At 33.9% G+C, this 18,295-nt stretch overlaps 1 protein-coding gene across 7 annotated transcripts in view; it reads right to left on the bottom strand.

The window, feature by feature from the left end:
* The window catches only part of LOC111061579 (armadillo segment polarity protein), a 34,960-nt gene that overhangs the window by 3,322 nt on the left and 13,343 nt on the right, over positions 1 to 18,295 (bottom strand). For 2 of the 7 annotated variants that reach the window (XM_039437032.1, XM_039437033.1), the window contains exons 6-15: positions 17,525 to 17,527; positions 17,027 to 17,029; positions 14,963 to 15,117; positions 12,931 to 13,232; positions 11,166 to 11,311; positions 10,262 to 10,471; positions 8,904 to 9,161; positions 6,851 to 7,187; positions 5,016 to 5,167; positions 2,167 to 2,260 (exon numbers count right to left, since the gene is read on the bottom strand). In XM_039437032.1, the coding sequence (XP_039292966.1) occupies positions 2,167 to 2,260; positions 5,016 to 5,167; positions 6,851 to 7,187; positions 8,904 to 9,161; positions 10,262 to 10,471; positions 11,166 to 11,311; positions 12,931 to 13,232; positions 14,963 to 15,117; positions 17,027 to 17,029; positions 17,525 to 17,527 (1,660 nt within the window). Of the gene's footprint in view, positions 1 to 706; positions 745 to 2,166; positions 2,261 to 5,015; positions 5,168 to 6,850; positions 7,188 to 8,903; positions 9,162 to 10,261; positions 10,472 to 11,165; positions 11,312 to 12,930; positions 13,233 to 14,962; positions 15,118 to 17,026; positions 17,030 to 17,524; positions 17,528 to 18,295 lie in introns of those variants that run through there. The other 5 variants (XM_039437035.1, XM_039437038.1, XM_039437037.1 and 2 more) reach the window with 5 other exon arrangements.

Raw genomic sequence — 18,295 nt, 5'->3', positions numbered from 1 at the left:
TCATGTGTAAAGATAATTGATTCAAGAGGTATTGTACCAAGAAAATGAATGCAGAGAATGATCAATAAACAAAATAATATTTGATTTCCAGTAGGAGACATTCTAGCAGCAACATTCTACATACCACTTCATTGCAGGTAAGAAATAAGAATTATAATAAATATGGTAAGGAACCACTTCAAGCTTCAATGGGAAGACAAACATAATTTGAAAAGTATCTAATGAAGCAATTCAATAAAATCTATTATGATTTTAGCAAAAGCAATGAACTAAATTAAATCATCAACAGGGATGTTTCCAAAAAGCAGCAAGAAGCTAAGCAAAATACAAAATATAACTCATCAGATACGCATAAACGATCAAGCCTATTTCTAGAATGGGAGGGAACTTTTGGAAGTTGATGCACATACAGTCCCAAAATGTACCTTCAACATTCCCAAAAATAACACAAACATAACATTATTCTAAGTTGGATATTGAATAAACAAAACTGCATTGTTTTCTTTTTCCAATGATTCATTTCTCGAATTGAAAAATTTCTACCAAATTGAAGAGAGATGAAAAAGCCGACAATGATGGTGGAAAAATAATGTTGCCACAACACAAAAATAACATGACACACATGCAAAAAACATCAAATAATGTGTCATGCAAATAACAAAATGACACATTCAATTATGTCCATGTTAAACTTTTTTTACCTGAAGTTTGTCTGTTCTTCATTTTTTAAAGATCAGAAATCGCCTTCAAAACAAAAACTAGTTAGGATAAAATCAAAATAGTCAACGTATGAATGATATAAGTAGCAATTAAGAAAAGCTAATGAGAATCTGGTTTGGGAATTATATCATTTTTTATCACATTTCAATAAATCAAGAAAGATAACTGTACTTACAAGGGGTATTATTGGAATAATTTAGTTCATTTTCTTATTCTAATGATGAATAATTATGGCCAAAATGGTTTATTTTGTGCCAAAAAGGAAAGATTCTGGTGTTCTCTATTTGAAAATGAATTTAATCATTTCTTAGAGGCTCATTATGAATATTCCATAAATTATCAAGTAGAGCAACCATTAATGCATTTATTAACTATGTCTTTTCAATTCGCAATTATTGTTAAATATTACTCAATAACGGGGAATTAGTTTGAACATCACTTTTACGTACCACCCATGATTAACCCTAGTAAAATTGTAATTCTAGTACAAAAGTAAACAAATCTGTTCAAATTGAATTCATCTAACAATATTTTATCAAAAAATTTTACTTACTTCATATTCCTCATAAAAAAATATTCATGATAAATCAATAGAAAATTGACAATACAATTTTCTTTTAATTATATACTATTTGAGAACATAAATATCAGCAAACAAAATTTAAGTGATGACACTCATTTCAAACAAAAAAATTGAATGATTAAAATAAACATTTTCAAACCTAGATGCATCATAAAGAACCATTACATAATTCATCTATTTTGTTCAATTATAATAATGCAGGTTCTAAATGCTAACATTTTTTATAGCAATAGAAAGAGGAGAAAATTTATATTATGTTGGGTCTGTATTAGAATAGGCAGCCAGTGGTTCACTCCCGTCACCGGGCATTGTTTTTAGACTAGAGAAGCCACGCTTTGGCTACCAGCGTTTGCAGTGTAGCCGGGCTTGGCACTCAAAATGTGATGGTCTAAACTCTAAATGGATGCCCTAGTTTATCAACAGTGCCCTTTGACCATCCTCCTTTGATCGACTATCCTCCTAGCTGATTGCCTAGTCTAATAGAGAACCAAGGTTATTATTGTCATAAAACTTGGAAATTTTCTCTTTAATATTGGTATAAAAATTGGTCGTTTAGGATAAGAGTAGGCTAATTTAGTAGATATGAATGTCTGATAATGAGTCTTTCATTGAGAATAACTGTACTCTAAGAATAAATAATAATTAAATTCAACTAAAGCTCGAAATTACAACTGGATGTTTTTAAATTGATTTCAACTAAAGCTCGTAATTACAATTACATGTTTTGCATGATCTTCAGTCTGAAAATCAGGCCAACAAATAACCCGAAAATATAAAATTGTATATCTTGACAGAAGAGACTCGACCTACAGTCAATGAAAACAAAAAACGTAGGTTGTTGTATGGATGGATTGGATACATACCTGGCTGATACTGACGGCCTCCGTGGCTACTATGTACACTAGGTGGGCCTTGCGTATACATTGCATCATAGCCTTGCTCAGGACCAAGCATATCCTACATAATCAATTACAAACATATACACTATATCTACACTACTAACGCCTTTACCAAAATTATAAATCAACAGAAGAGAAATGAACAATAGTAGAATTAATAAGTGCAAATACCAAACTTGAACTAGTCGTATTTAGGTGCTAGGTGAAAGAAAAACATTATTGCCACTGCGTTCACCAATCAGTGATATTGGTTTAGTTTTATTCTTTAAAATCATTCTAGTAAATCTAACTAGTGCAATTATTATAATAAATTGAAAGATAAGTCCATATTTGTGATATTTTGAGTGGGAAACAATGAAATTTTATTGAACAAGTTAATAAGATATAAATAATTATGCTATAAAATCATCTGCGAGCTATTGTTAGTCCGTTATTATAGTACTGGTAGGTAACTGAAACTTTATTACATATTAAATAACTAAAGCTTTCAATATTCTTTCGACAATAATGATTATTAAATAAGGTTTGATAAATTGCATATTAATAAATTTAAATAACTATATAAATAAAATTTCAATAATTTACATTTTTTTTAGAAAAATGAAGAACTTGATTTGAGAAAGCCAAATTTTGTGAAGTCGTAAAAAATGTAAACACACTATTAGGCCACCATGGAGACAAAATTTTTAGATTATTGGAGAGTTTACAGCCAGATTTGTTTAAAAAATTGGAACATTTTTAAGAACAAATTTGTATGAATAATATAAAATTTCACAATTTTTTTAAATTTTCAGTTTGTACAATATTTTCAGATCTAAAAGATCATACTTGACTCACCATCACAAGGATAATATTACATTATACTAAATATTTTATATTACAGTATTTTACATCAGGTAAGACTTATCACCATCAAGAGGAAAAATTTGGTTAAGATTATTTTTACAAAAGTTTTTCTCATTATTGGTGAAGTGAACCATGCATCACCCCAACACCTTGACACTCATCCAATATGATCCCACCAGATTAAAATCTGAATTGAACACCGCAATTCAAGAAGATAAATTTTTTAAACGGCGAAAACTTAGCACTTGAATCAACTTGTATTCATGTTTGATATTTGCTCAACGGATGAAACTTAATATATCCTTGGATAATAATTTAGAAATAAAATAACTTATAAAATGTAGAATGTATATTCAAGCATGACAAACCCTCAAATAATACAGAAAAATCACACACAAAATCAATCAATGAATAAAAAATTACTAAAGATGAAGTAATATAGTAGCATAGAATTTAGCATCCAAAATATCCTAATAAAACGCAAGAAAAATTTCAAAAACTCAATAGAATCTACAAAATGAGAAACTAGAAAAACGTAGCTTAGAGATTGCGAGAAAAATTCTGCTCTAAAATTTAAATTCTACTCGGAAATTTGGAATAAAAATTATGAGTTAAGAAATGATGAATTTGAGCGAAATATATAATTAAGTAATTGAAAATGCGATCTCAGTACAATGCTAAATTTAGGGGGCAAATATAAAGCAAAACTCTACAAATAATATTGAATCTTGCAATAAATTTCAATCTTGCAAAATTTAGTGCAGGAGAAAAACAATTATCTGGAATCTAGATTTTCTAAAACAAACCTCAACTCATAAGATGCATTGTTGTCTAGTACATGCTTCATCGAGCTGCATTATCTACATCATCTTGAAATTTTTTTAAAAATATATTGAATGGATTATGGGCATTTGTTCAGTTTATAATATGAAAAAATAAATTTGAATCTATGATGCAAAGCATTTGAAAATAATTCTTTGATTGAAAAAGCTGGTAAATATTTATAACAGAAAATAACAAACGAATGAAAAGTGCTAATCCTTAGACATTAGAACAGCTCAGCTTCAAAAACTCCAAATTCAACTTATTTATTTGACTTTCAATTATTGAAAGTCACTATAATGAACTATGGACTAGTAGGTGGATAAATAAACTTCAAATAACATACATCAACTAAAAATATAAACTTTGAAAGAAAATAATAACTTGAAAAAATATCTGTCATTACAGAATCATGCTTCAATCCAACAACATGTAACTAATAATGTACCATCAATTGATTATATGAAAAGGATAACATTTTCTAAGGGAATGGAACATTCATTTACATTCGCCCTAATATTATGATCGGGTGAAGATGAGAAAAAATAACTTTTATAGGTTAATAACTCTTAATTTCAATCTAAATTGCGATAAGAAGCCTGTTCCGTAAGGCTAGCTACACACACATCGATTTTTGTTCGTACGATTTTTACCGTCCTTAGGTGTTTGTCAAGTTCCTTTTAATTTGATAGAATTCATAAGGACGGCAAAATATCGAACGAACAAAAATCGATGTGTGTGAGCAGGACTTTGGAGAATTTAAGGCCTTTATTCGATTAGAAAAGGCCCCCCTCATTCTAGGCTCTAGAAGTAGAGACAAGTTATTAAGTCTGGAGTGTAGAAACCTTTTCCCCATTCTTAGGGGACTTCTCAATTTCTATGGAACAGACACACGTTTTTAAACGTACCGTAAAAGGTATATCTAAGGATAAAGCAAAGCTAAGCGGTGAATGTGACAAAAAATCGAAGTGAAAATTAGATAAATTGAAAACTATTGGAATGTGCTTGCAGAGAGCAAGTGGGCATTTGTCAAGCTCCAACCATCAACATAACCTGTCATCGCTCAGATCACTGTGCACTTGTGTAAAGCTGTACATCAAAACCCAAGTTTTGAAGAATTTAGATAAGTTTGGTGATTAGTTTACCTGTAGATCAGGACCCATTCCCAGATCACCGCCAGTCCACGGGTTCTGGTCTTCTCTGAATAGCGAGTTGGTCAGCTCCATTGACAAGCGCTTCTTGTAATCCTGCGGCTTGTCCTCAGACATGCGGAACAGAACCGCAGCTGCGTAAGTAGCTGCAAAAAAAATAAATTTCTTGTCAACAAAGTGTCTAAACGTAACTGTAAATACACACTATTATAACAAGCAAGATGGTTCCAAGTATACCTAGAATGGTAGGACCACCTATATAATAAGTTTAATAGAGTAGTAAAACTGGAAGAAGGAATAAACCGTAAAGGATCGTAAACACTAGTCAAGTTTCTTTGACGTTTGAGTAAAATGAATGAATTTTGCAAACATCAAGTCAAGTTTACTAGAACAGAAACTTGAATCCATATGCCAATTTAAACTCTTGAGTTTTGTTTATTCAAGTAGATTTTGAATATGTTTCACTTTGGATTAGATTTGAATCTTTAGGTACAATCCAACCTACAAATGGGAAATGAGATTTAAAACAGTGAAAAGAATAAGATCTTGATGTTGTCAAGTTTCCTATATTTGTTCAAAATTAATTTAAATTACATAACAAGCCAGGTTTCATGGCAACACCTGCCACATCTTCAGCTGAAGAGTATATTGAAAACATCAACGTCTTATTCTTTCAATCATGGAGAAATACCATCTCTCACCATATATAATCAAATTATAAAAACAGTTGTCAGTAAATGTAGAATTTATGAAAACAACAAAATAATAAAGTATGATGCAGATGAAGAAGAAAACTTTGTGATCAATTAGATATTTTACTTCATGATTATATTATACTTTTGAGTTTATGAAAACTTGAATTCAAGTAAACTTGACTAATGTAAACGGCGTTCAAGGATCTTCGCACTGATCAACATTTTTAATCAGATAAGCATTTAAGCTCCCAAAATGGAAGATGCTTAATGAAATTAAGTTGAGTATTTGAAGTTGTTCTTTGCATTTTGATCATAATTAAATAGCTTTCCATTATTGTTGTATAAAAGTTTTTAAAGATCTAAATCAAATTGCCTCTTGGAGCTTCATCCGGTAAAACTTATCAAATTCTACATTTATTTTTGAGCTTATAAACTTCATTCTTCATTTTAGTAAGATATTTTGTCAATTTCTTGTATTGCTAGATCGTTAATATGCATTGCTACGGAAAAAGTTTTGTTATCAATTGTATTGCTTTCATATACAAGACTTGTATAGTCAATTAATAGGTGCCTAAATAGGTACAGCAATAATACTTGACAGTTTAGTATCACAGTTTATTTTTTTTTGACAGTTTAGTATACTTTAGTTTAGTATCTATCTATTTTGAAGATCACTCTCATTTTTACTCAAGAGTGTAGAGGCTACGTTAAATTGTTTTTATTGTTGGATTGGTTACTCCCATTCTACAACCTTTTTTCAACGACAAAACTGTAATGGATTTGATTGTATGGGAGATGTAGTGGCATTTCTCCATAAATTGAAAAAATAAGACATTTGAATGGTATTTAAACAAATATAGTGGTATTGACAACATTAACGTCTTATTCTTTCAATACTGTACTGATTTCATAAAATACTTGTATAGCCGAAAACGGTAATTAGTATCAACTTATTATTTTGAAGATCACGCTCATTTGTACTCAAGAATATACAGGCTACATTAAATTGTGTATATAGTTAAATTGATATGAAGAATGAATATTACATAATGGAATTGAAATTGAATGTTTGACCTTGTATACTCGTTCCTACTGCTATTCTAGAGGGTATATAGAGGGACAATTTCTACTGACCAACACCCTCGTTCCTGGAATGCAGGAGCTCGGTGAGCGGCGCAGTGGCGCCCTCCTGCTCGATCATCTCGGCGCCCTCCTTGTCGGTGGCCAGTTCACACAGCACTCCGGCCGCCACCCGCTGGATGTTCTCGATCTCGTTGAACAGCAGCTGCACGAAGATGGGGATCACGTGCTGGCTGCGGATGATCTGCCGGTTGTGTGACTCGTGCGCCAATATGTGCAGCGCACCCACTGTGCCCTCCACTATCTCCTCCATGCGCACCCCGTCTGCGTACACGCTCGACCCGGTCCCACCCGCTGGCTGCGAGCCGCTCGACGCCACGCTCGAACGCTGCTGCAAATACACAAAAACACCCAACTATTGAAATCGACAACATAATTACAAATCTATCAATAAATTATTTATTCATTTGGTAAAAAAAATGGAAAGTCAGCACCAGCATAATGTTGACATATTATCTGTAATAGTTGTTTATACAAAAGTTAATGAGGGTGTTTAACGTACGAGTTAGATGTAGAGTTAAGACATAAGTGAGCGACCGTAGCAAGCGAACGTGTGTCTCAAACATCTCACGAGTGCTTTAAAGACCATATAAAACTGTTGTATACACTATTTATAAAATCACTTCACTTGTATGGGCTACTTCATAAAAATGTTTATTAAGTAAACGATTCTAAGTAAAATTTTTATCGATTTTGCTCGGTTAGAGCTCAGATTGAAGATGAAATCAATGTCTTTCTTATGTGTCCTCATGTAGATCCAACCGCTTTTATCTATCTTTAAAAACTTTGAAACATTTAAAAATGTTTGAAATAAAAAGGGTAATTCATGTTTTATATCGTTTTATAAACACTACTTATCTACGACCACTCAAGCAAAGCTATCACATTACTAACTAGTAAGGTTAGTAATCATCCAACTAGCCTATATGGCAAAAAGATTTAAATAACAATAGGTGAAAAGATACTTAGAGTGAACAGTAAACTGGAAAATAGTCCAATTAGAACTTGTGGGAATTATATTTTCACTGTTCACTGTCACTGATATGTGGAATTCCAGCTCAAGTCGACACTGTGCAATCCCTGGCCGGAAAACCATTCTAACATGGATAAGGAGTTTTAGTTACGAGTTAAGCTATGAAAGTATCAGGCCAGGTATAATGCAAAGCGTTAAAACTCCACACTGAACTTTCAACTACTCCAGTAAGCAATTTGTCGCATTGGATACAGTTGAGCTGGTGTACAGATAACAGAATTCTAATATGTTAAGATGGAAAGCGCACAATGTTTACAGCTCCACAACAATAGAAAATGTTGAAACAGTGAGATTAAATCTCAAGGAATACTTGGTTTCATCATCCCTATACTTCCTTCAAGAGTTTACAGATCTGAATGTCTGAAGTTCTACGAATGTTCTCAATTATTGTTTTTTATCTATTGCTTGTCTTAATGAATATTGACACTATTCCTATGTATCTGTAGGCTACATGATTGTGAATAGTATAAAGATATTTTCAATTGATTTTTTTCCATTTATTCAAAACACAAAAATAAGAAAAAACAATATACAATAAAACAATTACAATACCAGTAACAATGAAAATAACACATAAAAAGACAATATTGCTAAAATGATCAGGTGTGCTGGAAGAATGAGGGGAAAAATACCTTGCCAACTATGGTTTCCCATGTAATAGACAGGTAAGGTATAACAAAAAGGGAAAAGGTATGACAGGTAAGTGAAAGAAGGTAGGTAGATAGGCAGGGCTAAATCTAATTTAAAGGTTGCTAATTTTCTGAGGATTAAGAACACACACTGGTGAGAGAACAAAAAAAATCAATTAAAAATAACCAATAGTATGATAGAAACAGATTTGCTTTTAACCAGTGGTGAGAGAACCAACAAATTCCAATTTGAAGCCATGGTCTGATTGTAATTCAGTATTGCTCTTTCAATACTCTTGACGATCTCAAGAGCCTTCTACAATACAAATAATTTGATTAATATTTCTTGATTTAGTATTTTCCATTTGTGGAGTGGTTAACTTACCCGCTGCGAGTCCTGGAAGGCGCGCATGAGCAGACGCACGAGATGGTGAATGGCGCCATGTTCACGTAACGGGGCATGGTTGGCCTGACAGAGGGCCAGGTTGCGAATGAGGCCGATGACGGCCTTGATGAGGGGCCAGCGTGACGGCGGGTGCAGCAGCTTCACTATCACCTGCATGCCATACAGCTGCATGCGCACTGCGTTCTGCGCCATCTCGCAATCCACGTGACGCGACGTCAGGTGCCGGAGTGCGCAAACCTACACACAAACAAAGCAATCCGGCATTTTGAAAAATGGAAATTTATGACAAAAAAATGACTCCGAAGTGGTTTGAACCGTCAACCTTCTGATCCAGAGCCAAGCACGTTACCTCAAGAAAGACCACGACGTCATGCGTTTGATGGGTGGACTTTGTTGCTCTTCTATTGCGTTAGTCACCTTCACTTACGGAATAGATTTTAAAAAAGAAAAAATTAAGATTGATTTATCAAGAAACAGGTCTTTAAACATCCTTGGTAAATTCAGAATGTTTATAAATTTCAAATAAATCAGTTCGGTAATTCAGATGAGGATTAAAAATAAATTTATCGATTGTTGATTTATATACGGTAGGCTATCAATTCACCACTGTTTAATAAAACAGAAAAATATACTGAATGATACCATAGAGAAAATTTCCAAACATCAATATCAACTCAAGCTGATACTCCTAGTAGTTGTTTTTCGTGAAGCTATGTGACGCTGGTAGTCTCTCATACTGTGCCGTTCTCACAATCTCACCCGGACAAAACAGTAATAATAGACATTCGTGAAGCTATGTGACGCGCTGGTAGTCTCTCATACAGTGCCGCTCTTACACACACTCTCTCTCTCTCTACATTTTGGTAGAGAGTTAGTGGGAAGGATATTCTGAATATTCTCTCCAAAGAATGGACATTGATATGTCCAAAGCTCCGCCAATTTATGTAGATGCATAACAATATTATCTATAGCTAATACCAATTGCTTTTTTCATATCATATGCAGTTCAAAAATCATTTTCTTAGCCTATATCATGTAAATTCATCTATAATTTTGCTGTATTGTAAGCTATTGTATATAAGTGTAAAAGCCAGTATATAATGTAATCTACAAAAAAAAGTACTCAATCAATCAATCAATCACTACCCGGCCAAAACAGTAATAAATAATAGATCGAAGTCGACAAAAATCGGCTTGAGTTAACAAAAAATTGACTTGAAATCTGGAACATAAACTACCTATACCAAGGAATATCTTCTTATGCTACCTCTCTATTATGGTACTTTAATTTCATTGAGATCATTAGTAAAATGAGTGTGTGGGGGGAAAATACTGACAGCAGGCTCGGTGATCTCCTCGCGGTCACCGGCGTTGACAATGGTGTGAACGAGGGCATCGACGCCGCCCACCTGGCAGACGGTCACCTTGTTGCGCTGGTTGTTGCAGGTCAGGTTGGAGAGGATGCCCGCCGCACACGTCACCACGTTCACATCACTCGACGCCAGCAGCCGAACCAAAGACTGCAGCAGGCCTTCCAGGCCGTCCACCTGCAAACAAAATCAACTCATTGTAATGGTTTGTAGGTCGGGAAAATAAGATTTTAGAGGGAAAAGTTAGCAAGGAAATTTTCGACCCCGCAGTTCTTTTAGGGTTTTTTACGGAAACGCTCGATTGAGCGAAGCTGTGACCCGTACTGAGTTATAAAGTTGAACAAGAAGAGAACCTCTTCTTTAGGGTAGTAAGTAGGTAGACATATCAAAAGTCCCCACCCCTAGCTACTGTGCTAAGGGATGGGGGAGGTTCAAAGGTACCATTTTTTTGGTTTCTCGCAAATATTTCGAAAACTATGCGTCTTACGGACAGTAATAATCCAAACAAAATTTAAGCTTACAAAATTTCCTACAGCATTCGTCTTACAACATATTCTTTTTCCATATCTCTTGAAGTTTTTGAGATATCCGAGCCTTAAGGTGTGACATTTTACAAAAATAAAACACGTTTGCCTCCAATTTTTTGCTCCTTATAAATTTTTCAATAAAAAACATGCTGATTATGAGCTTGAAGAGCATTGAATTCTCATCATTTTGATGTATAATTTCACAATGTCACGCATTTCCCCAAGTTACGACTGTTGCATCAGTATTATTGAGTGCGAAATCTTCACTTTTGATCGACTGATCAATGACAAAATTAAAATGAAGAGCATCAAGGTGAATGGGGAAATTGAATGAAATAAGTGACCTTGGTTCCAGCATCAGACAGATTCCTAAGCGTCCAGAGGCAGTTCTGGACGAGCCGCTGGCTGGGGTGGCCCAGGTGCATGGCCAGAGCCTGCATGCCTCCAGCCTCCACTATGGCTGGCTTGTTGCTAGAGCATACCGACAAAACTGAAACAACAAACAACTCAAATGAAATGGAAATTGAAAAGCAAACACATTCATTATTCATTCATACAATAAGTACATCATCGAAATGATAGGGAGAGGAAAAATAAGGTAAGGGACCCGAGAGTCCATACCTGAGCGCAAAGGCGCTCATGCCAAATCATACAAAGAAGCTGCCAGTGCTGATAAAGAAGCAGCCTCCTCTTATCAAAAAAAGAAACCAGCTTAAAATGTATATGTTTCTGGTGACCATTTTGAAAGTCGATTAAGCATCCAATGACCTAAAATGTTTAGAACATGTCCCTGGCTGCCATTTTGAGAATCGATTTGAAATCCATTTTGAGAATCCCCTGACCTGAAATGTTTAAAACCGTTTGCATAAAGCAGGTTAAATTTTAATCGTGATTAATTTTATGAAAACCAATCAACAAAAGCCGTCTTTTTAAAAAACCTTCTCTTATGGATGTACTGAAATTAATCACGATTAAAATTTAACCGGCTTTTGAACTTGGGTTTTCTTTTTAAAAAAGTCTCTTCTGATTGGTTTTCGTGAAATCAATCACGATTCAAATTTAACCGGCTTTTGTGATAGATCACGGTTAAATTCTAATCATGATTAATTTTACGAGAACCAATCAACAACAGCCTTCTTTTTAAAAAAGCCTTTTCTGATTGGTTCTCGTGAAATTAATCACAATTAAAATTTAACTGGCTTCTGAGCGACCGAGTCTTAGAATACAGGCCTTCAATCAACTGTGAATTTCATTTTTAACTGTGAAATTATTATTTTTAAAAATGTGAAAAACTATCTAAAACGGTTTTAGATATCTATGTGCGGTTATGCCGAATCATTTTCTCTTGAAATTCTGTATCGAAATCGTATATTATCAAATGACCAACTCATTAGAAAAAATGAAGTCGAATTCAAAATGGCGGTTCCAAGATGGTGGACCAAACTTTTGAAGCGACAGAAAAGTAGTTTCTTTATTTTAATAGGATCCTCAATCAGATTTATCGTCAAATTCCCCTTGTAATAGAACTATTGAGCTGTTTCCATCATTTTCACCAACCATATATAAGAGTTTGCATAAACGTTTAAAAAATGATACTATGTAATAATTATTTCTATATTTACTAACAATATTTATTTTTATATACCGTATCTTATGATAAATTGTGACGCAATAAAACACAGAAGTAATACCAGACTTACTAAACACTAACTAATAATTAATAATCCGCAAAAACGGAAATCCGCAAAATGGTACTCTAGAACATGGTACGACATAGAGGATGCATAGTAGGTCAATTTCCACACAGAAAACACTAAACATAATATAGAATACACATTATAAGAAATTATTATTGTAACTGACTATTGTATATAATTGTAATTAATCTTATATTTTCTGTAATTGATGTAGTTTTTTGAGTTTTTTGGGAAATAAACGTTTATTTAATGTAATATGCAATCATTATCTTATTTACTCAAGATATTGACAAGAAACTTAATTGTTGAGAAAAGGCATCACAGATAGTGGCTAGTTTTACCTCCGAGTAATTGTTGTGATAAAAGCTTGATTGTTGAAAAAAGAGAACACATAGAGAGTGGCTAGTGTTACCTTTGAGTACGCGCGACGTAGTCCACAAGAGCTTCTCGTAGTCGTAGGAGCGCATGATACGCACCAGCTCGACGGGACCCTGCGAGGCGAGGATGATGAGCTTGCTCTCCTGGTTGCCATAAGCGAGGATTTGCAGGCAGTCGGTGACGATGGCCAGGAACTTGACGTTGTTGCGCTGCAACAGGGCAACCATCTTCTGCAGTCCGCCGGCCAGTCGCACCGCCATCTTGGAGCCTTCCTGGTGCAGCAGCAGGTTGTGCAGCGTCGTGATCGCGTAGAACAGCACCGACTCTACCGGCGAGCTAACCAACAACAAACAAACCTATATAACAGGGTGTCCCACGAAAGGTGTAACAGCCAAAGACCATAGATTCTGAAAGACCAAAGATTTTTGTATTCCATCTCTTTTTGATTTTTGTATTCGATCTTTGTAAATTAGTTGTGCTCCATCCAAATCCAAGGTACAGTTCTTAGCTAACCAACAACAAACGTTTTTTTTACCTATTTTGTTTTTTACACCCATACAGGTATACAATTTAGGTACTTCAGGTACGCAATTTCTAAACTATTCAAAGATAGGACTTTTTATTCGATTGAGATGTTGGCAGCTGAAATTTCATTTTAATATTTGCGTCTATTATAATTTTGTCAATTAAAATATGACTGTATATAACTGTGAAGAAACTAAGTACCGTAACTGCTGGCTGTGATAGAATTTCTCTGTTTTTGGGTATTTGAAATGTATGTATGATGTACTATTTATATCTTCACCTGATGACTTTGTCAATAACATTCAAATTCAAATTGAGTTTATTCACAGAAATCATTACAAATACAGTACACATGTATAAATAATATAAATACTTGTGAATTTTCCCCACATAGACAAGTCTGTGTGTGGGGAAAGAGTTCTAATGAAAAACAACTTGGTACTAAAAAGAAAATTATATTCATGTATTATTCACGGCAATAAAAGGTTGACCCACGTAAGGTGCAACAACCAAAGGCCATAGATTCTTGAAAGACCAAGGAATGCTGTATTCTATTTTTGTAAATTAGTTGTTCTCCATTCACATCCAAGATAGAGTTATAGCCTTTCCTGACGATACAGCACTCCTTTTTCAAAAGTGGGAATGGTAAGAATTGTTCCGAGCAGTAGAGATAAAACTAAAAAAATCAGTAGCCTAGTTGGTTAAGAAAAAAAACACTAGTTGGTTAAGAAATTAATTATTCTTATAATATTCAGAGAAATATATTTTTTCAATTTTTATAATTCGTAGTGGAAGCACGGTCCCTTGAAAAACCTCTATAATTCGTAGTAAAGCAATGTATTTCGGTCCCCTCGATAATTCGTAGCATAATTGAGCGCTGGTTATCTTTGACTTCTATAATTCGTAGTTTTGCCTGCAAGAACTCTATAATTCGTAGTTTCTGTATTTTCATATATCATGAAAGGGAAAATAAATTACACTACTCTATTGCTAACTGATTCTCCAGACATGAGTCATCAACCGGAAATCACATAGACGCCAGACGTAATCATAGTCTATTAACAAAATAGTCAGTCCAATATTATTAGAAATTATTAAAATTAGAACTCATTTTAGAAATAAATGAGAATCTCAAAAATGAGTTGATTGGATATTCTAAATATTTATTATTTACAATTTTGTCAATATTTTTAGTAAATTTCCAAGTTAAAACTTATTATTGAGTTTAATTTCCATCTATCTATGTTTGAATTTATCTATCAACCTATATTCATCTATTAATTTTGCCTATTTCAATCTATTTTCATGTTTTGAAAATTATTGTTATTTGTAATATATATTATCCTGCTCCTTGCTCAGTGAATATTTACCATTCTTTAATAATTCATACGTTTTCTTCTTCAACCTTCATGATTAGCCTCTCCTCCTCCTTTCCCTCTCTTCCTCCTCCTTCTTAGTCTCTATAATTTGTTTATAAAACGCTTAGTCACGTCAACTACGAATTATAGAGGTTGTACAGTGAATTCAATGTGAAATGGTACCTGAGCAGTTTGACAAGCGCCGGAATGCCGCCACTCTTGAAGATGGCCAGCAGTCCCTGGCGATGGTGCGACAAGTTGTGCAGCGTTCCCACTGCACCCTTCGTCGTTTCCAGGTCGTTGCTGTTCGAGATCGCTCGCACCAGGGCAGCTACCATCTAACAAACATATAAGTCAATCAATACCAACGCTTTAAACAATTAAAGGTTCAATGAACAATCAATAAAAACAATATATCAATCTGAATGGTAAAATACACAAGTAATCATAGAGCAGCTACCATCAAACAAACATTAATATACAAGTTAATCAATGCCAACACTTCAGACAGTTGAAGGTTCAATGAGCAATCAATAAAGACTACTGTATATCAATCTGATAAAATACACAAGTAAGCAGTCTCAAACGGTGAAGTGGAATTATTCAATAAAGAACATACAAGGCTAATTTACGCAATACAGTAAATAATAAAAGAGAGTTTACTATGGTTTAAGCTCGTATAAAACTGTTTTCAACTGAAAGTATTAAGAATGGAAAATCTACAAAATATTTACAAACGAAAAAATCATAACAATTTCACAACAAATAAACGAGTACAGATTGAAAGAGTCAGTTTAATATAGTTAAAGAAAGAGTTTTACAAGTAAAAAGAGAGCTATACAAAGTTTAAAATAGAGATTTTTATATCCTGTATGATTCATATCCAATATACGGGTTCGATTCCTGGTCTGAGCACAGTTTTTGGACAGTTTCATTCTTAAACATTCCTTCTGATAAAAATAGAAAGAAAAATAAAAATCTCAGTACCTTTTTTTGAATTATTTAATCAAAAGGGTACTGAGATTTTTATTTTTCTTCCTTCTGATATTTAGCTCTTCGATCAATACTTGCAGTAGCAGAAGTCGTTAGTTCTCATTAGCTTTCATTGGATATTTGAAATAATATTATACAGTAATCATGGCATGATTGAAGAATTAGGCTAGTCACACACACACACACACACACACACACACACACACACACACCGATTTTTGGACGTGCGATTTTTCGCCGTCCTTATAAATTCTATTAGATTAATCAAATGATATAAAACATATGATATTGGTCAAGTTCCGTTTTATCCAATAGAATTTATAAGGACGGAAAAAAATCGATATGTGTGTAGTAACTGGCTTTAAAGGTTCAATGAACAATCAATAAGAACTGAAATGTTAATCTGAATGGTAAAATACACAAGTAAGTGTAGTCTTAAACGGTAAGATTAACAAAAAAATATTTCTAATTTTAAAATAAAGTACATACAAAGAAAATATTTACACAACATAGTAAATATAGAAAACCGTTTACTATGATTTGAGCACGCATAAAACTGTTTTCAATTGAAAGTATTAAGGCCCATTTCACACCATAGCTGGGCCGGGACGGGCCGAGCCGAGCGGAATCGGCCGGAGGCGGATCGGCCGAGCGGAATCTGCCTGCGTTCGCACTGAAGCCGATTAACTCATTAGGTTTTCTAGCCTTGTAGTGAGAACTCACTAAGTGGGAAGATCGAACTAAACTGAAAGAAGGCAGAATCCGTTTGGCCCAAGACGCTCGAGTTGGGCGTCAAGCCGACTGCACAAATCCGCTCGGCTTGGCCCGGTGTTGATTTGAATGCTCCCGACTAAATCCTGCATAGTTAGCGCGCACGCGGATTCCGCTCAGCTCGGCTCGGCCCAGCTTTGGTGTGAAACCCCACTAAGAATTGAAAATCTACAAAATATTTACAAACGAAGAATAAAAAAAATCAACAGATTTTTCACTACAGATTACGAAAGAATCAAAGGTGGTAGATTTATAAAAAGCAATATATAATAAACAACATGAATCAATTTCAATAGGCTAGATGATAAAGAGAATGAAATCCTTATGAATATCATGAAAAAAGAAATAGAAGTATAATACTGACTGATGCTTCATAAAAAAATTATGAAATAATAGTTTTGAGAGTTTTAAAAATCCAAAACACGAAGGAGCCTGAATGTATGTTAAAAACTACCGACCAATAATGTGAACTATCGATCTCACCTGCTATACTCGGAAAAAAGCAATTCCTCAGACATTTCATCCGCAATCCAATTTTTAAAAAGCAGCTCAGAAAACAGGTTTAGGAATTAGCAAATTTCAATTTAGTAATTTACAAACCAGCATAAATTTGATAGCAACACAATTTCATAAACTCAAGAATAGTTTATACATCCATTGTAATTTTGTTACAACTACACGTAATTCTCAAGTTCTCAAGTAACATTTCAAAAATATTTATATTACAAAATTTCAGAGAGTAAATATACAAGTAGCAAATATACAGATGTAACACTTTACTGTAAATTATTATTCGAATCTATTGTGTCTATGAGTGGCAATCCTTTGATTTGTTGAGCCAACAACTAGTTAAGCCAATTATTCATAACTTAGGTTTGGTCGGACGGTATACCAGAAGCTCATAAGCATAGAGTAAAATAGTAACAATGATAGAATAGGTCCTATAATTAAATGATCATTACTATTGAATCGAAGCCTTACCTGCTAAACTCAGAAATATTCCAAAATTCTATGATGAGAAAACTTCCAAACCAATGCAGCTCAATCAAATACATCAAATCATTAGAGAATGGAATTGCAATATTCATAATACACACTTCAGATTTGTTGACATATAAGGGATGCTGCCATATTTCACCTAACAGCCTCAAGACTTGCTGTACTTGTTGCCACTTTCAAATCTCATACACTGATTTAAATAGATAATTACGATTTTTTAATCAGTAAATACATGCTATCAACTTTTCCGAATGTAGTTCAAACTTTCATCTATACCTCAAATCTACACCCTTAGGACATTGAATCAAATTCTGGAGCCAATTGCTTACAGAACATTATATTGATCAATTAGAGAAACGCATAGACAACAACCATGATATCATAGTTCCTGAATATGCGCATCAACCTTGTCATTATAAATAAATGTTACGGTTAACATTTTGGATTGTGCTATGGAATTAGAAGTCTTGTGAAACGTCTTTCTACTTGTACTAATACAAACCTACAGTCGGATTATTAAAAGTTGACTGCTAAAGCTGGATTTTCGTTTGTGCGTAAATGCAGTCGTCGACCACGACAGGGTGAGGATCTCAGATTAGGTAGATTTCAATTTGTCTGAATAACCTAAAAGATTATGTTCAATTATGTTTTAATGTGGGAGGTTGTGTTTATACTTTATTAGACTTTCAAATGGCAATATGTTGATATTATTAGAAATGTTTTGATTCGTAAATAATAAGCACAAATAATGAA

Source organism: Nilaparvata lugens, chromosome 10 (assembly GCF_014356525.2).
Source record: "Nilaparvata lugens isolate BPH chromosome 10, ASM1435652v1, whole genome shotgun sequence".
NCBI lineage: Eukaryota > Metazoa > Arthropoda > Insecta > Hemiptera > Delphacidae > Nilaparvata > Nilaparvata lugens.
This window is presented reverse-complemented; position numbering and strand designations above follow the sequence as displayed.